This window comes from Cetorhinus maximus, chromosome 11, assembly GCF_964194155.1.
Source record: "Cetorhinus maximus chromosome 11, sCetMax3.hap1.1, whole genome shotgun sequence".
In the NCBI taxonomy this organism is placed as follows: Eukaryota; Metazoa; Chordata; class Chondrichthyes; order Lamniformes; family Cetorhinidae; genus Cetorhinus; species Cetorhinus maximus.
This window is the reverse complement of record NC_135889.1, coordinates 7,780,585-7,801,758: the sequence shown is the minus strand read 5'-3', so window position 1 is coordinate 7,801,758 and position 21,174 is coordinate 7,780,585. Positions and strand designations below refer to the sequence as shown.

The following is a 21,174-nucleotide window of genomic DNA, read 5'->3' as shown; positions in this document are numbered from 1 at the left end:
AATATTTTGTGCCAGCTTTTAGGATTAGCCCTGGTGTGGTCACAATTGTTCTAACAGCGAGCAGTAGACAGCAATGTCCCGCAAACAGTAATGAGACAGATGACTAGTTAATTTGTTATTGTGTGTAGCGGGATAACTGTTGACCAGGATACTGGGAGATCTTGAATAGTACCCTTGGATCTTTAATATGCACCTGAGAAGGCAGACGAGTTGGTGATGATTTAGTTTGATGTTTTGTCCAAAAGATGACACCTGACATTTCCTCAGTACTGGAGCAAAAAGCCAGCCTCAATTATGTGCTTAAATCGGGATTGGAATTTGAACTTACAACATGCTGGCTCCGGTGAGAGTAGTACTCCTGAGCTAGGACTTGAATCCATTCACAAAGTCTATTGCTTTATTGCACAGAGTTAATTATAAATAGTTTTCAATTTCCAGCATATCAGTAGTTTTTACTTTCTGTTCAGAAGTAGTTTTTATCATTTATTATCAGTAGACTATTCACTCTTGGAGGGCATTTCAACCCACACCAAGCCCTGTCCTCACCTGATGAACATATACCACCCATAAGGGATGTTGCTGTTCCCCACCTCTCTACAAATGCTGTATTTATTGGCGAATCCAATCTGCAACAGAAAGAAATCCTAGACTTAAAGAGTGACTGGCGTATATGCTGATCAATGCTCCATAATGTTCTCATTTCCTTTCTTAAGCTTTGCATTCAGCTGGAGTTATTTTTTTATTTATTCCTGTGATGTGTGTCACTGACGAAGCTAGCATTTGTTGCCCACCCCTAGTTGCCCTTGAGAAGGTGGTGGTGAGCCACCTGCTTGAACTGCTGCAGCCCATCTGGTGTAGGTACACAACAGTGCTGTTTGGAAGGGAGTTCCAGGGTTTTGATCCAGCAACAGTAAAGAAACGGCGATATAGTTCCAAGTCAGGTGTGTAGCATGGAGGGGAACTTGCAGGTGGTGGTGTTCCTATGCCCTCCACTCACGGTGGTAAAAGTCACAGATTTTGAAGGTGTCATCAAAAGAGTCTTGCCAAGTTGCTGTAGTGCATCTTGTAGATGGTACACACTGGTGCCCTTGTCTTTTTAGGTGGTAGAGGTGGCAGGTTTGGAAGGTGTTATTGAAGAAATATTGACAATTTACTGCAATGCATCTTGTAGATGGTACACACTGTTGCCACTATGTGTCAGTGATGAAGGGAATGAATGTTTAAGGTGGTGAATGGGATGCCAATCAAGCGGGCTGCTTTGTCTTGGATAGTGTCAAGCTTCTTGAGTTTTGTTGGAGCTGCACTCATCCAGGCAAGTGGGGAGTATTCCATCAAACTCCTGACTTGTGCCTTGTAGATGGTGGACAGGCTTTGGGCAGTCAGGAGGTGAGTTACTTGCTGCAGAATTCCCAGCCTCTGTCCTGCTCTTGTAGCCACAGTATTTATATGGCTGGCCAAGTTCAATTTCTGGTCAATGGTAACCCCCAGGATGTTGATAATTGATATTGGTGCACTGAATGGAAACTAAGTGGATGAGCGGGGCTCTGATGCCTCATGGCTATTGATTGTCCTCTCAATATTTGTATTTGTGAAGTGTAATGGTAAGCTAAATTCCTCAGTGCAGCAATAAATTAGTTTTAGTTAAGCTTATGCTAACATTGTCTCGCCTGGAACTTCTAGAATAATATGTTTAGTTGTGAATGTTTCTCCTCTTCCCAACTGGAAATGAGTTTTCTAAACCATAAACTCCTTCAGCTTTTCTACTTTATTGCTACACAATGATGGTGTGCAGGTTGGGGTCCGTGATTTCCTTGTCTTGGTTGTGCTGCAAGGCGGGGATTTAATTATTTTCTTATCGCCCCTCCTTCCAAAGAGGATTGTTGAAACGTGGAGCATAAATCATCACAGTCCATCGTTATTACCTCCTCGTGATCTCGTGAAAATATATTGCCCCAGGCCTTGGAGCAGTGTACCTAGCCAGCTGTGTGCCCTGAAGAATGGCACTGGGACAGAGCTCTAAAAAGAGGGGAAGAAAATTTTAAAAAGATAAAAAAAGATAGGATTGCGCCGTTCACTCTATGCTGCATTGTATCTGTACACAAGTTGTGCCTAGAGGCTATATGTACAATCGTAGTGAAACAGTCAAATTACAAGTTGTTGCTCCTGCAATTTTTGACGAAGTTGGACCAGAAGTAAACCTATTAGCATCTTTCACATGGACTGCTACTCCTTCAAAATGTTTGAGCTTGCAGTCACTTGTTTCCAGATGAGTGCACAATACTAAACAGTAGCTTGCTGTCCAGACATATTATTTTCATAGAGAATAGCAGTTGCTGCGAATGATTTAGAAGTGGAGCATCATTTCCTCACTTTTGAATTTCAACCCTCTTGAGATAAAGCCTTTTAGTTCCTGTGGACTGTGGAATCGAGTTACAAGTCAGCCGTGATCTAATAGAATGGGCGGGACAAGCATGTGGGAATGACTTGTTCAAATCCCTCCATGGTCTCACCCCACCCTGTCTCTGGAACCTTGTCCAGCCTCGGATCTTTGCATTCTTCCAATTCTGCCCATTTCTGCGTGCACAATTTCTTTTGTCACATGATGGGTAACTGTGTCTTCAGCTCTGGAATTTCCCCCCAAAGTCTTTCATGTCATAAAGTGCCTCCTGCTTCGGATTTTTATAAATTTCATCTTTTCTTGCATTAAATTCTATTACCTGTCGATCACAGCATATAAGTCAACCTTTGAAACCTCCAGAAATCCTCCCAAAAATGGGGTTGTTTTGTACACCGAGTATAAGATGTGAACCGCCAGTGTGTGTGGTGACCATTTTGAAATGTGGAGAAAAAGCAAAACACTATTAAATAAATTAATGTGCCACGGCTTATTGAATGGATTAATTGTACAGATACTTTTTACCACAATCAAAGCGTTCTAAAACTGTCAAATTCATTGTTTTTGGCATCTGACGCAAAATACGTAATCAAATTCATTCTGAGTCACTTTGTCAATGGCATCAGCACATGGATCCCACTGTGGATCAGATTTGGTGCTTTTGCTTTCAGAATCATCTCTCCAGCACAAATCACCCTCCTTTCCATCCATTGAATTGGATGTGCTACATTTTTTTTTGAACAATGTAATGACATTTTACGCATTACTAGCATGCTGCAAAACACCAAGCAGGGCAATGCGCATATTTCCATTCTTTGCCAATGTCGTTTCTCCATCGAACATCTACTCATTCCATTCGGCGCAAACACGATCCTTGAATTATTTGTTGAGGCACGCACTCAAAGGTTGAACTATGTAGGGACATAAGAAATAGGATTGGTAGTAGGCCATTTGGCATCTCAAGCCAGTTCCGCCATTCAATAAGATCATGGTTGATCTGATTGTGGCCTTAGCTCCACTTTCCTGTCTGTCCCCCACAATCCTTGACTCTCTTATCAATCAAAAATCTGTCCAACTCTGCCTTGAATATATTCAGTGAGCCAGCCTCCGCTGCTTGCTATGAAAGAGATTTCCAACACTAATGACCTCTGAGAGAAGAAATTCCACCTCTTAAATGGGAGATCCCCTGATTTTGAAACAGTGCCCCTTAATTCTATATTCCCTCACGAGGAGAAACATCCTCTCAGCATCTGTCCTGTCAAGCCTCTCAGAAACTCAGAATAAGATCACCCCTCATTCTTCCAGACTCCAATGAGTATAGGCCCAACTTGCTCAACCTTTCCTCAAAGGACAAACCCCTCATCTCAGGAATCAGCTTGGTGAACCTTCTCTGAACTGTTTCCAATGCAAGTATGTCCTTTCTTAAGTAAGGTGACCAAAACTATACACAGTGTGGTCTCACCAATGCTCTGTACAGTTGTAGCATGACTTCCCTACTTTTACACTTCACCCCCCCCCCATACAGTATAGGCCAACACCCCGTTTGCCTTCCAAATTATTTGCTGTACCTGCATGCTGACTTTTTGTGAATAATGTACAAGGACACCCAGGTCTCTCTGTACTGCAGCATTCTGCAGTCTCTCTCCATTTAGATAACATTTCTTCTTTTCTATTCCTTCTGCCAAAGTGAACAACCTCTCAGTTTCCCACTTTATATTCCATTTGTCAAATTTCTGCCTACTCACTTAACCCATCTATATTTCTTTGGAGACTCTTTGTATCCTCCTCACAGCTTGTTTTCCTACCTATCTTTGTTTCTCCAGCAATTTTTGCTACAATACAGTCGGTCCCTTCATCCAACTCTTTAATTTGGATTGTAAATAGTTGAGGCCCTAGCACTGATCCCTGTGGCACTTCACCAGTTACAGTTTGCCATCCTGAAAATGAACCATTTATCCCAACTCTCTGTTTCCTGTTAGTTAGTCGGTTCCTTATTCATACTAATATATAACCCCCAACACAATATGCTGTTATCTTGTGCAGTAACCTTTTCTGTGGCATCTTATGGAATGCCTTTTGGGAATCCAAATACACATCTACTGATTCCCCTTTATCCACCCAGCTTGTTACATCCCCAGAGAACTCCAGAACCATGCTGACTCTGCCTGATAGTATTGTGTTTTTCTAAATGTCCGGCAACTACCTTTTTAATAATGGATTCTAGCATTTTTCCAATGATAGACGTTAGGCTAACTGGCCTGTAGATTCCTGCTTTCTGTCTCCCTCCTTATTTGAACAGAGGTATTACATTTGCGGTTTTTCAATCTGCTGGGGACCTTTCCAGAATCTAGGGAATTTTTGGAAGATTACAACCAATGCATCCACTACTGTTGCAGCTACTTCTTTTAAGACCCTAGGTCGCAGGCCATCAGATCCAGGGAACTTGTCAGCCTTGCGTCCCATTAGAAATCCCATTACTTTTTCTCTAGTGATAGTGATTGTTCTAAATTCCTCCATCCCTTTTTGGCTCTTAATTTTCTACTATGCTTGCAATGATTTTTGTGCCATCTTTTGCTCTCTCTTTGTTTCCTGTTATTAATTCCCCAGTCTCATCCTATGAGGGACGAATGCTCACTTTAGCTACTATGGATTTTAGACACCCTGGCATAACTATAACGTAGGTGTTATTTCTTTGTTGACACTGCTTGATCTCATCAGTTATATAGGTTCTGAACAGGCCCCACATTAATTACCTGCATTCTTTGCATAAGCTACAAGGCTGTCTATTTCATGTATTATTGATCTTTAACTTCACTCCGACCCTCATCTGCCCAATCCGTTCTCATGGACGTGCACAAAAACTTACTAGAGGGGACTTGAGTTTCAGCATAATTTTAAGCTTGAAAATTACCATAGGCTTTAATTTTGTTCTGCTGGCAATGCAGGCTCCTACCACTGTGAATCTTGTCTTATCGTCTCCTGTCACTTTGCTAGAACTGTTTTCGAACCTTTCCACTCCACAGTTCAGTTGCTGAGCATTTTGCAATTCATGGGCTTTTCATGTTGCTGATGGGTCCTAATGGGTACTCGCATTTTTGCTGCTGTCTGATGATGAATCACTGCTAAGCAATAACTTTGGCACCAAGGCCTTTTGGTAGTCTAGGAACGATCTTGGTCTTCTGCTGCAACATTAGACATTTTCATTCCATAAAGCGGCTACACCAACTACCTGTTGCTGTCAAATCTTTGTTGGGCTCAGGGTTTGATTTGGCCCACTTAAGTGCGTATTTACACGTTGCATTTCTTGTGATGGTGTAACCATTCTGCGATTTTTGAAAACCCATTTAGATACATGCTCTCAAGATCAGGCCAGTGGCTGGCCCCTGCTCTCATGGTGCATTTGGCCTTGGGCATCTTCTTCAGGGTAGATTCCTCCTCCTTCCATTCTCGCACCAGTTTCTCACTAACGCCAAATTCCCTCGCTGCAGCACAGCTATTTGACGAGTTAGGAAATGTTACGACTTTTAGCTTGAAAGCCGTTTCATACTTCACTCTTTTTGCTGGAGGACCCATTTCTGTTCATCGCTCACCATGCCATGTGCGGTCTGCTCCTTGTGGGTGTGTCTTAAACTCCCGCGCATCTTGTCCGCAACACAGCCCATGTTGCCTGCTCGATCCCATGTGCTGACTTACATAAAAGGTAAGTAACGTTTGCATTTCTGGGGTGAAAAATTGAGGCCAATTATTAATGGGAGTCTAGCAGGCCGTGGCTGGTTAGCTTATACAACGAGTATATACAAAAGCATGATTTTTGGCACCGACGAAATGGATTGACTTCTATATCTCAAACTACAGTATCTGTGTTATAATATCTGGAGTGATATAATATTTGTGCAGCACAGTTGGTCTGGCTGCCTTGAGTTAACTGGCTTGGAGCCAGTTGGCTAGAAGCTCAGCCTCAAAGTATATAACTTTTTTTTTAAAAAACCGTCCTCATTGTAAAATGTATTACATAATGCATAGCTGTGATTAGGCATAGAAGTTTTCTGTCTATGTTTCATGTGCTCAAGAGGATAGAGAGAAATATAAACCAGTGTTCTAAAAGACCAACTTGTTTGCTTGCAGAATGCATTTTGTTTAGTTTGTAGGCTGTTGGTATCAAACGGCAGAAATATTGATACTTTTGATTTGGATGGATCTTCATTTTTTACTAAATGGTAGTGTGCCTTTGTCATTGGTGACAAGCAAAGGCTACCACTCATACTCTCTCACTCATTCCCCCCTTCCCAGGAGAATGGGAACTTTGAACTTTTCCCAGGTACATTTCAGAGTATCTTACCGGTTCAGCTGGTAGAGGTTTTGGAGCAGCCACCTATCTATCTGCAGGCTTGGCAGTAAATAATTTGTGGAACCAGCAGACATGGAATCATACAATCTTTCAATCTGTTTTGTCTGTCAGCTCTATGGAAGAGCTATCCAGTCAGTCTCACTGCCCTGCCCTTTTTCCATTCCATACCCCTGCAAATTTCTCCTTTTCACGTATAGATCCAATTTGAAAGCTATTATTGAACCTGCTTCCACCAACTTTTCAGACAATACGTGCCAGATCATCATAACTCGCTGTGTAAAATCAATTCTCCCTGTTGTCTCTCCCCGTCCCGTCTGGATTTTTGCCAATCATCTTAAATCCGTAGATAAAAGCAAAATGCTGCGGATGCTGGAAATCTGAAACAAAAGCAGAAAATGCTGGAAAAACTCAGCAGGTCTAACAGCACCTGTGGAGTGAAAAACAGAGTTGACGTTTCGAGTCCGTATGACTCTTCTTCAGAGCTAAAGTGAAGTAAAATGTGGTGAAATTTATACTGTTTAAGGGGGTGGAGTAGGTGAAGCTGGATAGAAGGCCAGTGATAGGTGGGGGCTAAGGAGGGATTGACAAAGATGCCATGGACAAAAGGACAAAGGGGCATTAATGGTAGTGGTGAGGGCTAAAGGAGGCGCTGATAGTGGCATTAAGGTAAGAAAGCAGGATGTGATAATAGCAGGACAAGGGTAAGCACTTTGGAAAGAACAACGTGAACAGTGACAGGTGGCCCTTGTGGGGGTGGGGTGGGGGGAGGGGACAATGGTGGGATAAAAGATCGAAAATAGGATAAAAGGTGGGGATAAAACAATGAATAAAAATAAAAACAAGTGGATGAAAAAACATAAAAATTAAAAAATAAAAGTGAATATTGAAAAAGGGGGGATAAAAACGGGGTGGGGATGGAGGAGAGAGTTCATGGTCTGAAGTTGTTGAACCCAATGTTAAGTCCAGAAGGCTGTAAAATGCCTATGGAAGCTCAATGCAAACTGGAGGAACAGCACCTCCTCTTCTGATTAGGCACTTTACAGCCTTCCGGACTTAACATTGAGTTCAACAACTTCAGACCATGAACTCTCTCCTCCATCCCCACCCCTTTTTTATACCCCCTTTTTTCAATATTCATTTTAATTTTAATTTTTATATTTATTTTCATCCACTTATTTTAATTTATTTTCATTTTTATTCATTGTTTTATCTCCACCTTTTATCCTATTTATGATCTTTTTTCCCACCATTGTCCCTTCTCCTGAGCCCACCCCAACAAGGGCCATCTGTTGCTTGTTCATGCTGTTCTTTTCAGAGTGTTCATCCTCGTCCTGCTATTATCACACTTGGCTTTCTTACCTTAATGCAACCATCAGCACCTCCTTTAGCCAGTACCACTACCATTACCGCCCCTTTGTCCATGGCATCTTTGTCAATCCTTCCTTAGCCCCCACCTAATCGGAAGAAGAGGTGCTGTTCCTCCAGTTTGCGTTGGGCTTTCATAGGCACTTTACAGCCTTCTGGACTTAACATTGGGTTCAAAACTTCAGACCATGAACTCTCTCCTCCATCCCCACCCCTTTTTTATCCCCCCCCCCCCCTTTTCAATATTCACTTTTATTTTTTGAAGCTGACCTTCTATCCAGCTTCACCTGCTCCACCCCCTTAAACAGTATAAATTTCATCACATTTTACTTCTCTTTAGCTCTGAAGAAGAGTCATACGGATTCGAAATGTTAACTCTTGTCTTTCTCTCCACAGATGCTGTTGGACCTGCTGAGTTTTTCCAGCACTTTGTTTTAATTCCTTTGGTTACTGGCACCCCCCAGCCAGTGGAATTAGCTTCTAACCTACCTACTCTTTTAAATCCTTCGCAATTTTAATCTTCTCCTCTTAACCTTTTCTGCTCTAAGGAGAACAATCCCAGTTTCTCTGGCCCGTCAACATAACTGTGAAGTCCCTCATCCCTGAAGGACAATAATCACACATCATGAGTGGTTGACTCAAAAATAAATGCCTTCAGCATTAATGGGGAGTATTAAGCCGGAGGTGTTTCCAATTTATTGTAGGCTGTGGTACTTTTTAAAATGCTCAGAGTCCATAAAAAGTCTGCAGGAAGTCTGGGGATTTCAATTTTCTGCCCAATCTGGATCCAATTTAAAAACCCAGTTTTAATAAGTAACTGAAGTGGCCTGGAATAGTTATCAGTGTTGGAGGTCTTGTTGTGGAACACAACTTATTCAGTGCTTATCACTGCTGATATACAGAAACCAGAATTGATGCTCAAGAATGAAATAGTGGTGAAGTTTTAGCAACTAGAGGAATTTAATTGGCCCTCATAAATGTGGGATATGCAGGCATTTGCTAAAAGAGTAACATATTGTAGTTCAGTAACATGCTGGTTTCTATGTCAGGTTTGATGAATCCTACCTACTATTGTTTGCATCAACCCTGAGATATGTTGTAGCCTTGTATCACCATCCATCTTGCATTGTTCATCTATGATACTTATAGGTTGTCCACTGTATTGCATACAGGTAGTTTGCCACACCTGTAATCGTGCAGAGATGCTAACCTGGCCTGTGCTTTAAGGTATGGGTCAGGTACTTCCTGTGGGAATCCAGGTACAGTACTTGTAGCTGCTTATAAATTCTTCAGGCCAGTTGATTACTTGTAAGCTTCAGGTTGGAAGATGTGCATCTGTAACAGTGTGATGAGTGCACACAGCTTTAAAGGACTTCAACATTTCTCAACCAGAATGAGTGTAATGAAAACCGATGCTTAAATGAGTATATTTCTGCAAAGTTCTTTTTTGAATGTTGCTGTTGCTACTGGAGCTGACTGCCTACTCCAAAAGCATTTGCCTCTTCTTCCTAAGTTAGCCTTGGCCCTTGTCAATGAATTTCATATTTATCCAAGTCATTTAGGGCAGTTTACCATTGAGAGTTAATGGCTTGCAAGCTAGCAAATGGGTCCATACCAACATCTTTGCTTACAATACAACCTCAGTTCAGTACTACCACATTTAACTTTCAGCATAGTTTAATTTTAAAAATGCTCCGAATGATCGATATAGAACAAGGATCAGTGCTGAATTGTGGTGGTGTAATCGGGGCAATGCTTGAGTATTTGGTGAAATTTGGAGCAACAGGATTTTTCAAAATCTGCCAAGGTGTCAGACTGAACAAACTGCTTGAATGTATCAACCCTGAGAGACTGGGCAGTGGGAAGTTGGATTGTTTCTTCCTGCTGTTTTTTTTTGGGGGGGGGGGGGGGGGGGGGGGGGGTAGCTGGATAGATAGGCAAGACGTCAGATGGTCCTGAGGAAGGGAGAGGGGTGAAGACAGTCCTTGTATTCTGACTGGAACCAGAGATACTGTTAATTATTAATGCGCTCTAGTCGACACACATTTAGGTCTGGGGGTTACTTTGGGGGAGAGGTTGTTCAATTCTGTATGAGGGTCTCTACACAGAAATGGGAGTAGCCTGTAAATTAGCTGCCCTTTTTTATATATATTTTGTTTTGTATAATATGTTAAAAAAAAAGGTGCTGGAAATGGCAGAAATATCAAATGTTGTCACTTGGCAAACTTGGGCTATTCTTTAGATCTTGCAAACCCTAAGGATGTTTATTTTAATATGGCTGTGCTTTATTGCCAATGAATACTCCTGCATAGGATGACCAGGAATCCTACCTTTTGACAGGCTTGTCATGATCCTGATTAATTATTTAGAACTAATTAAATGCCCAGATTAAAGAGAAAGCTTATGAATTACAGGTGCATTGGTTTATCAGATGAAGAAATCCAGTTAATGCACTGTAACTTCTCAAATCCAGAAAACTATTGTTTGGAAACGCCAGATGTCTGGAAATTTGAGCAGACCCAAGTAACTCACTTCATCATTTTATTACAGTACTTTGGCAGCAGAAGCATTGCAGGATGTAGCACTTGGATAAATAAAACAATTTTAATTACTGCTTTATCATGTTTTCTCACTGTTTTATGTTTCAGGTAAATATCTTTGGTGTTTTCTAGTTCACACACTTGTGGTTAGGCATTGTAATGTCATTCTATAATCCATAAAATTGCAAAATCCAGAAATGGCTCAGTCCCAAGCATCCCGGACTAGAGTGGTTACAGTATAGTATATATCATCAATTTCTAAAGTCAGTCCCCAAGGCCCAATTGTCTTGCAATGATTTTACAATAATGAGACTCATATCTTGGATTTTCATAGATTCTGGGAATGCCTGGGTTCTTTGGATTTTTCTACCTATCTGGGGAAGGTCTCTTGGAGAAGCATTCTGCATTTGTTGCATTGGTGATGCATTATTCCTGTTGTACATTAATGAAAAAAAAATTCCACCAAGTTTTCTTTCAGTAACTAATGTGATCTTTTAGAAGTTTGGGCAGAGAATCTGTGAAATTGTGTTAGTATTTGCAGGGTCTACGAAATAGAAAAGGTGGTAAGCTGCTGATATATAATTGAGGCTGGTGTAGTTGACTGCTTAGACTTTGAGAGAGTGCTGTACAGTATTGCAAATTTGAAGATGCTGTATGCATTCCAAAATACCAAATTGAAACTTAAACAGTCTTTCAGCAATTGCTTTTACAGTGTAAAATAAAATGTCTAAGTCCAGGGAGTTTGTGTGTGTAATACTCTCAGGAAAGGCACAGTAGCTACCTTGTCCTTGAGCTTCTATTAATTTGCCTCCCTCTGCCCTTGTCTGTCCTGAGGTTGGCAGTTCTGCAGGACCTTGCCAAATCAGCCATTTATGATGTCACACAGGTTGACTATAGTAGCATGACAGTCCAAAATGACATGGGAACCTGCATTGTCCAGTATGCATTTCTGAGAGAAACTGACTGGATAGCAATCAGGAGACGGATTTTGGAATTGTGTGTTTAATCCCTCCAGCTCCTTATCACTAGCCTATGGATATGGAGACCCAAAACAGTGCGCACTGTATCTGAGGAAGTGTGTACTGCTGGAGGGTGGCACCTTTTTGGATGAATCTTTAAACTGGTCCCCATTTGCTGAACTATTTTGATGAAGAGCAGGGCAGTTCTCCCTGAGGTCCAGGCCATTATTTATACCTCAACCAACTAAAACAGATTATTTCATCATTATCACATTGCTGTTTGTGGGACCTTGCTGTGAGGCTCCTACACTACAACGGTGACTATACTTCAAAAGTACTTCATTGGGTGCAAAGTGCTTTGGGACATCATAAGGCCATGAAATTTGCTATACAAATGCAAGTTTTTTTTTCATGACCTGTGTCCAGGCTTGCTTTCCATTAACCTAGGCTCCCAAAGGTCCTCAAAAACTTGGAGCTCCTTCAGATAGACTTTGAATATTTAGCATTCCGTCTTCTGAGACACTGTTCACAAACTCTTTCTCGCACTCCAAGGCCATTCACCAATGAGCTTTTGTATAAGTCTTTTGTTCAGTTCCTGTAAAACACTTTGGGTTGTCCTCGGATTTGGAAAGGTGCTAAATAAATGCAAACCTTTTTTCAGGAGTAGGCCATTCAGCCCATCGAGCCTGCTCCACTATTCAATGCAATCATGGTTGATCATCCACTTCAATGCCTTTTTTCCACACTATCCCCATATCCCATGATGTCATTGGTATTTAGAAACTTGTCAACCTCTGATTTAAACATACCCAATAACTGAGCTCCCAGAGCCCTCTGGGGTAGAGAATTCCAAAGATTCACAACTCTGAGTAAAAAAAGTTTCTCCTTATCTTGGTCCTAAGTGGCTTCCCCCTTATTTTGAAATTGTGTCCCCTGGTCCTAGACTCCCCAACCAGGGAAGCATCTTACCTACATCTACCCTGTCTATCCCTTTTAAGTATTTTGTAGGTTCCAATGAGATCACCTTTCATTCTTCGAAACGCTAGAGAATACAGGCCCAATTTCCCCAATCTCTCTTCATAGGACAGTCCCGCCATCTCGGGAACAAGTCTGGAGAACCTTTGTTGCACTCCCTCTATGGCAATAATATCCTTCCTAAGGTAAGGGGACCAAAACTGCACACACCACTCCAGGTGCGGTCTAACCAAGCTTCTATACAATTGAAGCAAGACTTCACTACTCCTGTACTCGAATCTTCTTGCGATAACGGCTAACATATCAGCTTTCCTAATTACCTGCTGCATCTGCATCATAGCTTTCAGTGACTTATTGATGAGGACACCAAGGTCCCTTTGTACATCTACGCTTTCTAATTTCTTACCATTTAAGAGATACTCTGCACATCTGTTCCTTCTACCAAAGTGGATAGCCTGACATTTTTCCATATTGTATTCCATCTGCCATGTTCTTGCCTACTCATTAAGTCTGTCCAAACCCTCTTGAAGCTATTTTGCACCTTCCTCACAATACACATTCCCACCTAGCTTTGTGTCATCTGGGAATTTGGAAATATTACATTTGGTTCCCACGTACACATTGTGAACAGCTGGGGCCCAAGTACCGATCTTGACTAACTCGGAACAGATCAGCTCTAGGACCTTTTTTTGATCTGAATGTCTTGTTGCCATATTCATAAAGTCCACTGAAAGTTGAAAGTTTTTGTAGCCCCAAATTCTATGTTTCTCCCTATTCAGTATTAAGAAAGGTACATTTTTAAAAAAAAATCTCTAACCGGGGCTGACGTTTTCTTTGGGGATCACAGACTCCTAATTCTAGGGAAGCGAGACACCTGCGCATCTTGTTGAAAGCTCCGAGAGGGACTGTCCTTTCCTTGCTATCTATGTTCTGGGTAGATACAAGTAGAATGTCACAGCGCTGTAGAATAGGCTTTCAAACGAGCATGGCTTTGATGGCTCACAAATGTTCTTTATAAATATTTATACTGTTCATATAATATTTAAGGAATTTCCAGTTTGTGGAAAATGGAATGTCTTGGCCTTTATATTAAAGAGGTTGGAATTCAAAAGTGAGGAAGGGATGCTCTGAGTTGTTTAGAGCCATGGTCGGACCAATCCAGAGACTGCATTCAGTTTTTAATGCTGAAGATCCAAGTTAAAAATAAGGAAAGCACTTGGGTGCTTCAGAAAACTCTATGTTATAAACATTAGCACTTCCTTCCTCGATTTGCATGCTGTGCGTTTCAGCTGTAAGTGAGTAGAATTAGTGTGCCAAACTAAAAAGCTTCTCAGATTGGTGTGTTTGACATCAGTAATTATCTGGACAAAGTATACAGCTCTCAAATGAATGGGACCATCTTTACACAGTGTGGATAGTCGACAGGAAGATAGGAGCAATTCCCATTATCTCATTGAAGTGGTATTCGGGAAGCTTGTTTCACAGACTGGTTTGTCTGGCTCTCATGCACATCTCCCAGTCCCTTTGTTCACAGAATTTAGTGCCTTGACTGCAAAATTTAATGTAATGATAGCATTTTAATAGAAATTGTATCTGTTGCGAAGTTGTGAGCCATTTATTTCCTAGAAAAGCGATAACAATATATACCGGATGGACTTGACTCCCATGATCAATACATACTTTCCACAGTCACAAACGGAATTTGGGGCATAGTCACAAATTTCACATGTCTAAATGGTTCACTTAGTTGAAATGTTGGTTCTAATGTGCAGTTTTTTTTAATGTACATGCAGCACAATAACAGCTTCTGTTCAAGCAGGCAGTGACATAAAGTCAATACTGTACTTTGAAACTCTGTCTAGCAAATAGAAAAGCTTGAAACATTTTTATGTCATACTCTAAAAATGCGGAATGCTTTGTTACAAGTGGTAATTGAAGCTGAATCATTGCCAACATTTAAGGAGGAATTTGATGACCAGCTGAGAAAGCATTGGAATAGCAGAGGGTAAGAACAGCATAGTAGGACCAGAGTAGATAGCTGCAATGTGAAGCTGGCACAGGCAGCATTGCTTGCATGGTGATAAATAGAACTACCTGGAATTTTCTGGCACAGAAATGGGCCTTTTAGCTCAGCTGTTCCATGTTTATACTTTGCACGAGCCTCCTCTTCATCTCAACATAGTCTTCTATTGTGCCGGCCATGGCTCAGTGGCAGAACTTTCACCTCCGAGTCATAAGGTCGTGTGTTCAAATCCCACACCAGGACTTGAGCTCAAAGATCAAAGCTGACACCCCAGTGCAGTACTGAGAGAGTGCTGCATTGTCTGAGGTCCTGTCTTTCAGATGGGACATTGGATCGAGGCCCCGTCTGCCATCTCAGGTAGGCATAAGGTCTCTCGGCACAATTTCAAAGAAGAGCAGGGAAGTTTATCCTGCTGTCTCGGCCAATATTTATCCCTCAGTCAACATCACTAAAAATGGGTTATTTGGTCGTTATCACATTGCTGTTTGTGGGAGTTTGCTGTGCGTAAATTGGCTGCTGTGTTTCCTATGTCACAACAGTATACTTCAAAAGCTGTAAACTCTTTGGGATGTCCTCTGGTCACAAGGGGGAGCCTATATAAATGCAAGCCTTTTTTTTAATCCTTTTCCTCAAGTGCATCCATGCTGTTCACCTGAACCACTCCATATCAAGTTCCACATTCCAACCACTCTGAGTGAAGAAGTTTTTCCTGAATTCCTTATTGTAGTTATTCATGACTTTCTACGATATCATGAGGTGTATTTAGAAAATGTGTCCAACAAAGATCTATCAAGTCATTGCCGAGAATGTGTAGACCAGTCTAAATATTTGCATAAATCAAGATTAAATGCAGAAAGTATTTTATGTTGGTTATGCTTCATTATATTTGATGTAGTATTGAGATCAGGCTGTTGCTACCTATTTCCTATGACAAACCTTCCCTGCACTTGTTCTTGTAAACTGTGCTTATCTCTGACGTTGACGGAATCATTGCCTCTGGTCTTGAGATTCCAAATTGCTGTTAAGTCGTCACTGTTCAATTGGGATGATGTTGTTGGAACAGAGCGTTTGCAGAGATGCTGAAAAATGCAACTATTAGGCAATTCAGCTTTAGTTTCAATTTGCACTTAAAAAACCTTGATGGTATTTATTTTCTGTTAAGCCTAGGGCTCAAGTAGTTTATTATTTTCTGAATGATACAATGTGACAAATCAAACATGTACAATGAGCCAGTTGGAATAAGATTTTAAACTTTTTTTTGTAACTAGACGATAACCAGGCTAGACTATTTTCTAAAATTTGATTTAATATTGAATTTAAATCTGAGCACTGGCCACGAGTTTATTCTTTGAAAACCACCCTTGTTACTCGTTTTGCTGGGAAATTTCAGTGCTTGTTATAGTAAAAAAGACTCGACGCATGTTCTTCCTTAAAGGAAGAAAGCAAAAATGTAGCTTGTGCAACCTGTCATTTACCTCATTTCAATACAGTTCAGAAATGCCTTTGCGTGGAATTTTTGAGCTTTGTCTTGTGTTATCACTTAAGGTGGCCCTTTTTTTTAATCCTACCTTTGTTTCGATTAATTCCCACTGACATCTCAGCCCTTTATGCAAGTGGATTTTCCACAGTTGTTTTTCTTTGAATCTGGATAGGGGGAGGTGGAGTGGAGCTGGGAGCTGGCAGAATTCAGGACTCTTATGTAAGATAGAGGAACATATAACACTGTGGATTTTGTTTCTGTCCAGTTTCCTGCTTTACCAAGTTAGTGGATGAATTTGGAATAAATGAGGAAATGGATTTTATTAATAAATGTAGTAAGTAAGAAACAGGGAACTCAATTAAAGATCTGGGTAAACCCGCATGTTAACCGACCATCAGTTTATGAATTAGGAAGTGCCTGATGACTTCGTTCAACCTGAGTTGAAATTGATTGTTAAACATTTGCCGGGTGGATGTAAAAGATCCCGTGGCACTATTTTGAAGAGTAGGGGAGTTATGCCCGGTGTCCTGGCCAATATTTATTCCTCAATCGGCATCTCAAAAAATGGTCATTATCACATTGCTGCTTGTGGGATCTTGCTGTGCACAAATTGGCTGCTGCACTTCCTACATGACAACAGTGACTCACTTCAAGAGGTACTTCATTGGCTGTAAAATGCGTTGAGATGCCTGATGGTTGTGAAAAGCGCTATATAAATGTAAGCCTTTTTTTAGTTTGGAGAAATAAGCAGATGGCAATCTTCCTTAGAAATTAGATGACTTGCATTTCTGCTGGTAGTGCTCGCTCTTGCTCCTAAATCAGAAGGTTGTGTGTTCATATCCCACTCGATAGACAATCACATAATCTGGGCTGCCATTCCAGTGCAGTATGGAGTGTCAGTTTTGTCACTGAAAGAAGTGGCATCTTTTGATGAGACATTATACTGAGTCCCATTTGTCCTGTTGGGTGAAAATAAAAATTCCCGCGGCACTTTTTGAGGAAGAGTGGGAGATGCCCTGGCTGACGTTTATCCTTCAACCAACATCAAAAACAGGTGATCCAATCGTTATCACACTGCTGTTTGTGGAACCTTCCTGTGCATAAATTGGCTATCGCATTTCCAACATCATGATGGTGACTACACTTCAAAAGCGCTTGATTGGCTGTAAAACACTTTGGGACACCTGAGGCCGTGAAAGACGCGACAGAAATGCAAAATTCTCTCCTTTCTTTGTAACTCACCTTTGTGTTGTTAAGACTGATAATGCAGATATCCTGGCTGTGCAAATGAAGTTTGAGCTGCTTAAATTGAAAATAAATTTATTTTTCAGATGCACAGTACTGCCAAATAATGTCTGCCACTTCTCTCTTTAATCAGTGTAATTTTCTTGCCATTTTTAACTGACAACATTGCTTCATTTGAGATGATAATGTATACTTTCCATAAACACACTCGTAGAAATCGAGTGAAAGACTATAGTTTGATATCCAAGTTCAAATGATTCATGGCTTGGTGTCAACTGACCCCTTAATTAAAGTCGCAGCCTTATTCATTCCTTTAAATACATTTAAGGCTACTGTTGCTGCAGTGATTTTTTTACATCTGACTGGAGCGAAGGAGTGTGCCACTCCCTAGAGGACTTGGCCTTGGCATCACATTCAGTACAATCCTGGACCCCAGGCATCATGCACATATTTTCACTGCGTAAACATGCTTTCGAAGCATTTAAAATTTGCTTAACAGGGTTGGAGCTTTGTGCACTTTTGTGAGCAGGCGTGTGCAGGGCTTTCTCCAGATATCAGGTACAATATTACAGCCCAGAAATGTAAATAAGATGCTACTGACTGTTTTACTACCGCAGCTACTTGGAGATCGGTTGGAATTATTTTAGAACCACCAGTTTATTCTGTAATCATTAAAAACTGATTCTGATAGACGTCAGTGTGACTTCATTAGTTTAGCATCAGGGTCTGGCATTTTGTGACCTCATTTTCAGGTGCACACAAGCAGAACAAGCTTGTTAATATTTTTACCTGGCTGTTGCTTTGAGCTGTCTTCCAGGAGAGGCAAGAGCCTGGGCTGCCTCCTGCCAATTTATTTTTTGACCTCTTGCTTCAGCAGCTGTGAAGGATTTGAGGTGAGCGGTTTGCCCCTCCACTGGGAACAAGGCTGGAAAGTGCAAGTTGGACACCAAGGGGAATTGAATCTCTTTTGCTCTGGCATTTGCGACTTGGCATTCTGACTCATTATGCTGCGACCATATTCCACTTCAATCTGTTCACAGCTCTCGTCTAACTGGGAGAGAACAAGTACACCCATTCGCTTGTGGGCCTTCGGCGCCAGAGTTGCCCCAGGTGACTTTTTGCGTACGTTATAGAGCTTTGTCCCAGGCCACCAGAGTTTTATGCCGTGCTTCAGCATAACCAATGTGTGTGACCATGACCTGTTTTAAGAAGGGGTTGCCTCATTCAATTTCTTCATCGATACTGTGGCTTGTGCTGTATGCAAACTATTTAACCAACTTGTAGTTAACACTGATTGAAGCTTGCCATGCATTGAGCTTGGGCAATAAAGCACAAACTGAGTACAATATTCTGAGCCTCATTTTCTAGGAAATACTATGCCTCCATTTGTTTTTTTTCTTAAATCCCCATCTGAAGGCATTTACTGCCTTGCAGGATGTGTATTTTTAGAGGGGGTACATGGGCACCAGTGCCTGACTCCTTACACTTTTCCTCTTGCATATGTACATTAGGGAGAGTGGCTATAAGAACAGGAATGGGCCTTTCAGCCTCTTGAGCCTGTTTTGCCGTTCATTTAGGTCATGGCTGGCCTACATATTAACTCTATCTCCTTGCCTTAATGCCTTTGCCTAACAAAACTCTATCACCCTGTGTGAAATTTTTAATTGACCTCCATTCACAACAGCTTTTTGCAGGATTAATCAGCAATGTCAGAGCTGCCTGATATTCCCAGTTCTGTACTGCCACCTTGAATGAAATCATCTAACTCAGCACGTCAACTATCAGACCTCGAACTTTCCTGATCTATACTGCTCAGTGACGCACACCTCCTCTTGAGCGGGTTGTTCACATGACTGTTTTAATGTAAATGTGTATATCTGTATCAGTTGAAAAGATATCAAAGTTGGCACTCTATTACATGTCTAGAAGAATGAGAAGTGATCTTATCGAAACATTTGAGATCCTGAGGGGGGGCCTTGACGCGGTGAATGCTGAGAGGATGCTTCCCCTTATAGGGGAATCTTGAACTAGGGGGCACAGTTTAAAAATAAGGGGCCTCCCATTTAAGACGGATGAGGATTTTTTTTTCTCATTGGGTTGTTAGTCTGTGGAATTTTCTTCTCCAGAGAGTCGTGGAGGCTAGGTCATTGAATATATTCAAGGCTGAGTTAGACAGATTTTTGATCAACATGGGAGTCAAGGGTTATGGGGGACAGACAGAAAAGTAGAGTTGAGGCCACAATCAGATCAGCCATGGTCTTATTGAATGGCGGGACAGGCTCGAAGGGCCAAATGGCCTACTCCAGCTCCTAGTTCTTATGTGCTAAATTTGCCCTGATTGTGCTTGTTTCTTTCGCCTCCCCAGAGCTCAGCTAAAGGCAAACATCAAGACACAAAAACAACAGTGAGATCACACAACACAAAAACAAAAATACCTGGAAAAACTCAGCGGATCTGACAGCATCTGCAGAGAGGAACACAGTTAACGTTTTGAGTGGACTCGAAACTTTAACTGTGTTCCTCTCCGCAGATGCTGTCAGACCTGCTGAGTTTTTCCAGGTATTTTTATTGTTGTTTTGGATTTCCAGCATCCGCAGTTTTTTGCTTTTATCTTAGTGAGATCACACATTTCAGTTGTTACCTCCTTTACTTTCTATATTTGTTATCTCTCTTCAACATGATCAGTGCTAACATACCATGAATTCCAATTTAATGCTGCAGTCCAGACACTTATAGATGGTATTTTTTTGGATTACAAGATCAGATGTTGAGTTCCATGTGCGATTGGATAACAGTAAGATATGGTTAAACTCTCGGAATTTATGGCATGCACAAGTTTAAATAGGTCCTAAAATAAGAGTTTTGAAAACAGGAAGTAATTGTTACTCTGGAATTTTGGAAGTCAGCAGTTTAAAGTTTGGATTAATCTTCTCCATGCAATAAAATAATAAGCCTCTATTTCAATTATTGAGCTACGTGGAGCAAAGGAGGCTCCCTAAATTTACTGTTGGCCTTACCTTAAGTCTCCTGTGTATAATTCATAACCAAGAACTTGAGAGTGAATATTTTGAATGGGATTTTCAACAGAAATGTGGGGTGATGTCAATGGTTCACAAATGAATGTATTTTGTTGTGACGGATAGAGGGAGAGAGGGGCTTTGGACTGTGTACTGTGGAGCACTGTGACTGAATTGCAGCATGATATTAGTCAGATTAAAGGAATTTAACTGTGCCGCAATCTCCCTTTTTTGTGTAATTAGGATTTCACTGCCCTCCTTTGAAGCAGGAACACTTCCTTATGGATGCCTCTTAGTCCCAAAAGCACATTCATTTTAAGCTGAGCTAATTCTATCTTTGGTTCAGTGCTGGTACCTGTTGAAGTATCTGAGAGGGTTGATGTGGGCGCTGAGGGTAATTTTGTGTATATGGACTTTCAAAAGTTGTTCGAGTTCCCCAGGGGCTGGTCTTAGGACCTCCTGCGGTTTTTGGTATATATTAATGACCTGGGCTTAGGTATAAGGAGCATAATTTCAGCGTTTTCTGATGACATGGGGCTTGGAAATACAGTTAGCAACCAATGAGGAAGGTGGTGACAAACTTCAGGAGGGCGTAGGCAGATTGATGAAAGGGACACATGAAAGGTGAAATTTAATATGGAGAAATGATGTGATTCTTTTGGTGGGAAGAATGAGGTGAGGCAACATAAACTAAATGTTACCATTTTAGAGGGTGCGGGAACAGAGAGACCATGCAGTATATGTACACAAATATTCGATGGTGGCAGGACAAGTTGAGAAGGCTTTTTAAAAAAAAGTGCATGGCATCCCTAGCTTTTTATTAATAG

General features: G+C 41.2%; 1 protein-coding gene across 6 annotated transcripts in view; it reads left to right on the top strand.

The window, feature by feature from the left end:
- The window catches only part of nbeal1 (neurobeachin-like 1), a 272,851-nt gene that overhangs the window by 26,887 nt on the left and 224,790 nt on the right, over window positions 1–21,174 (top strand). The window contains exon 1 of one of the 6 annotated variants that reach the window (XM_078551458.1): window positions 9,323–9,367. The exons of the other annotated variants lie outside the window; for them this stretch is intronic. Coding sequence (XP_078407584.1) covers window positions 9,338–9,367 — 30 coding nt within the window. The 5' untranslated portion in view covers window positions 9,323–9,337. Of the gene's footprint in view, window positions 1–9,322; window positions 9,368–21,174 lie in introns of those variants that run through there. 6 annotated transcript variants of the gene reach the window in all.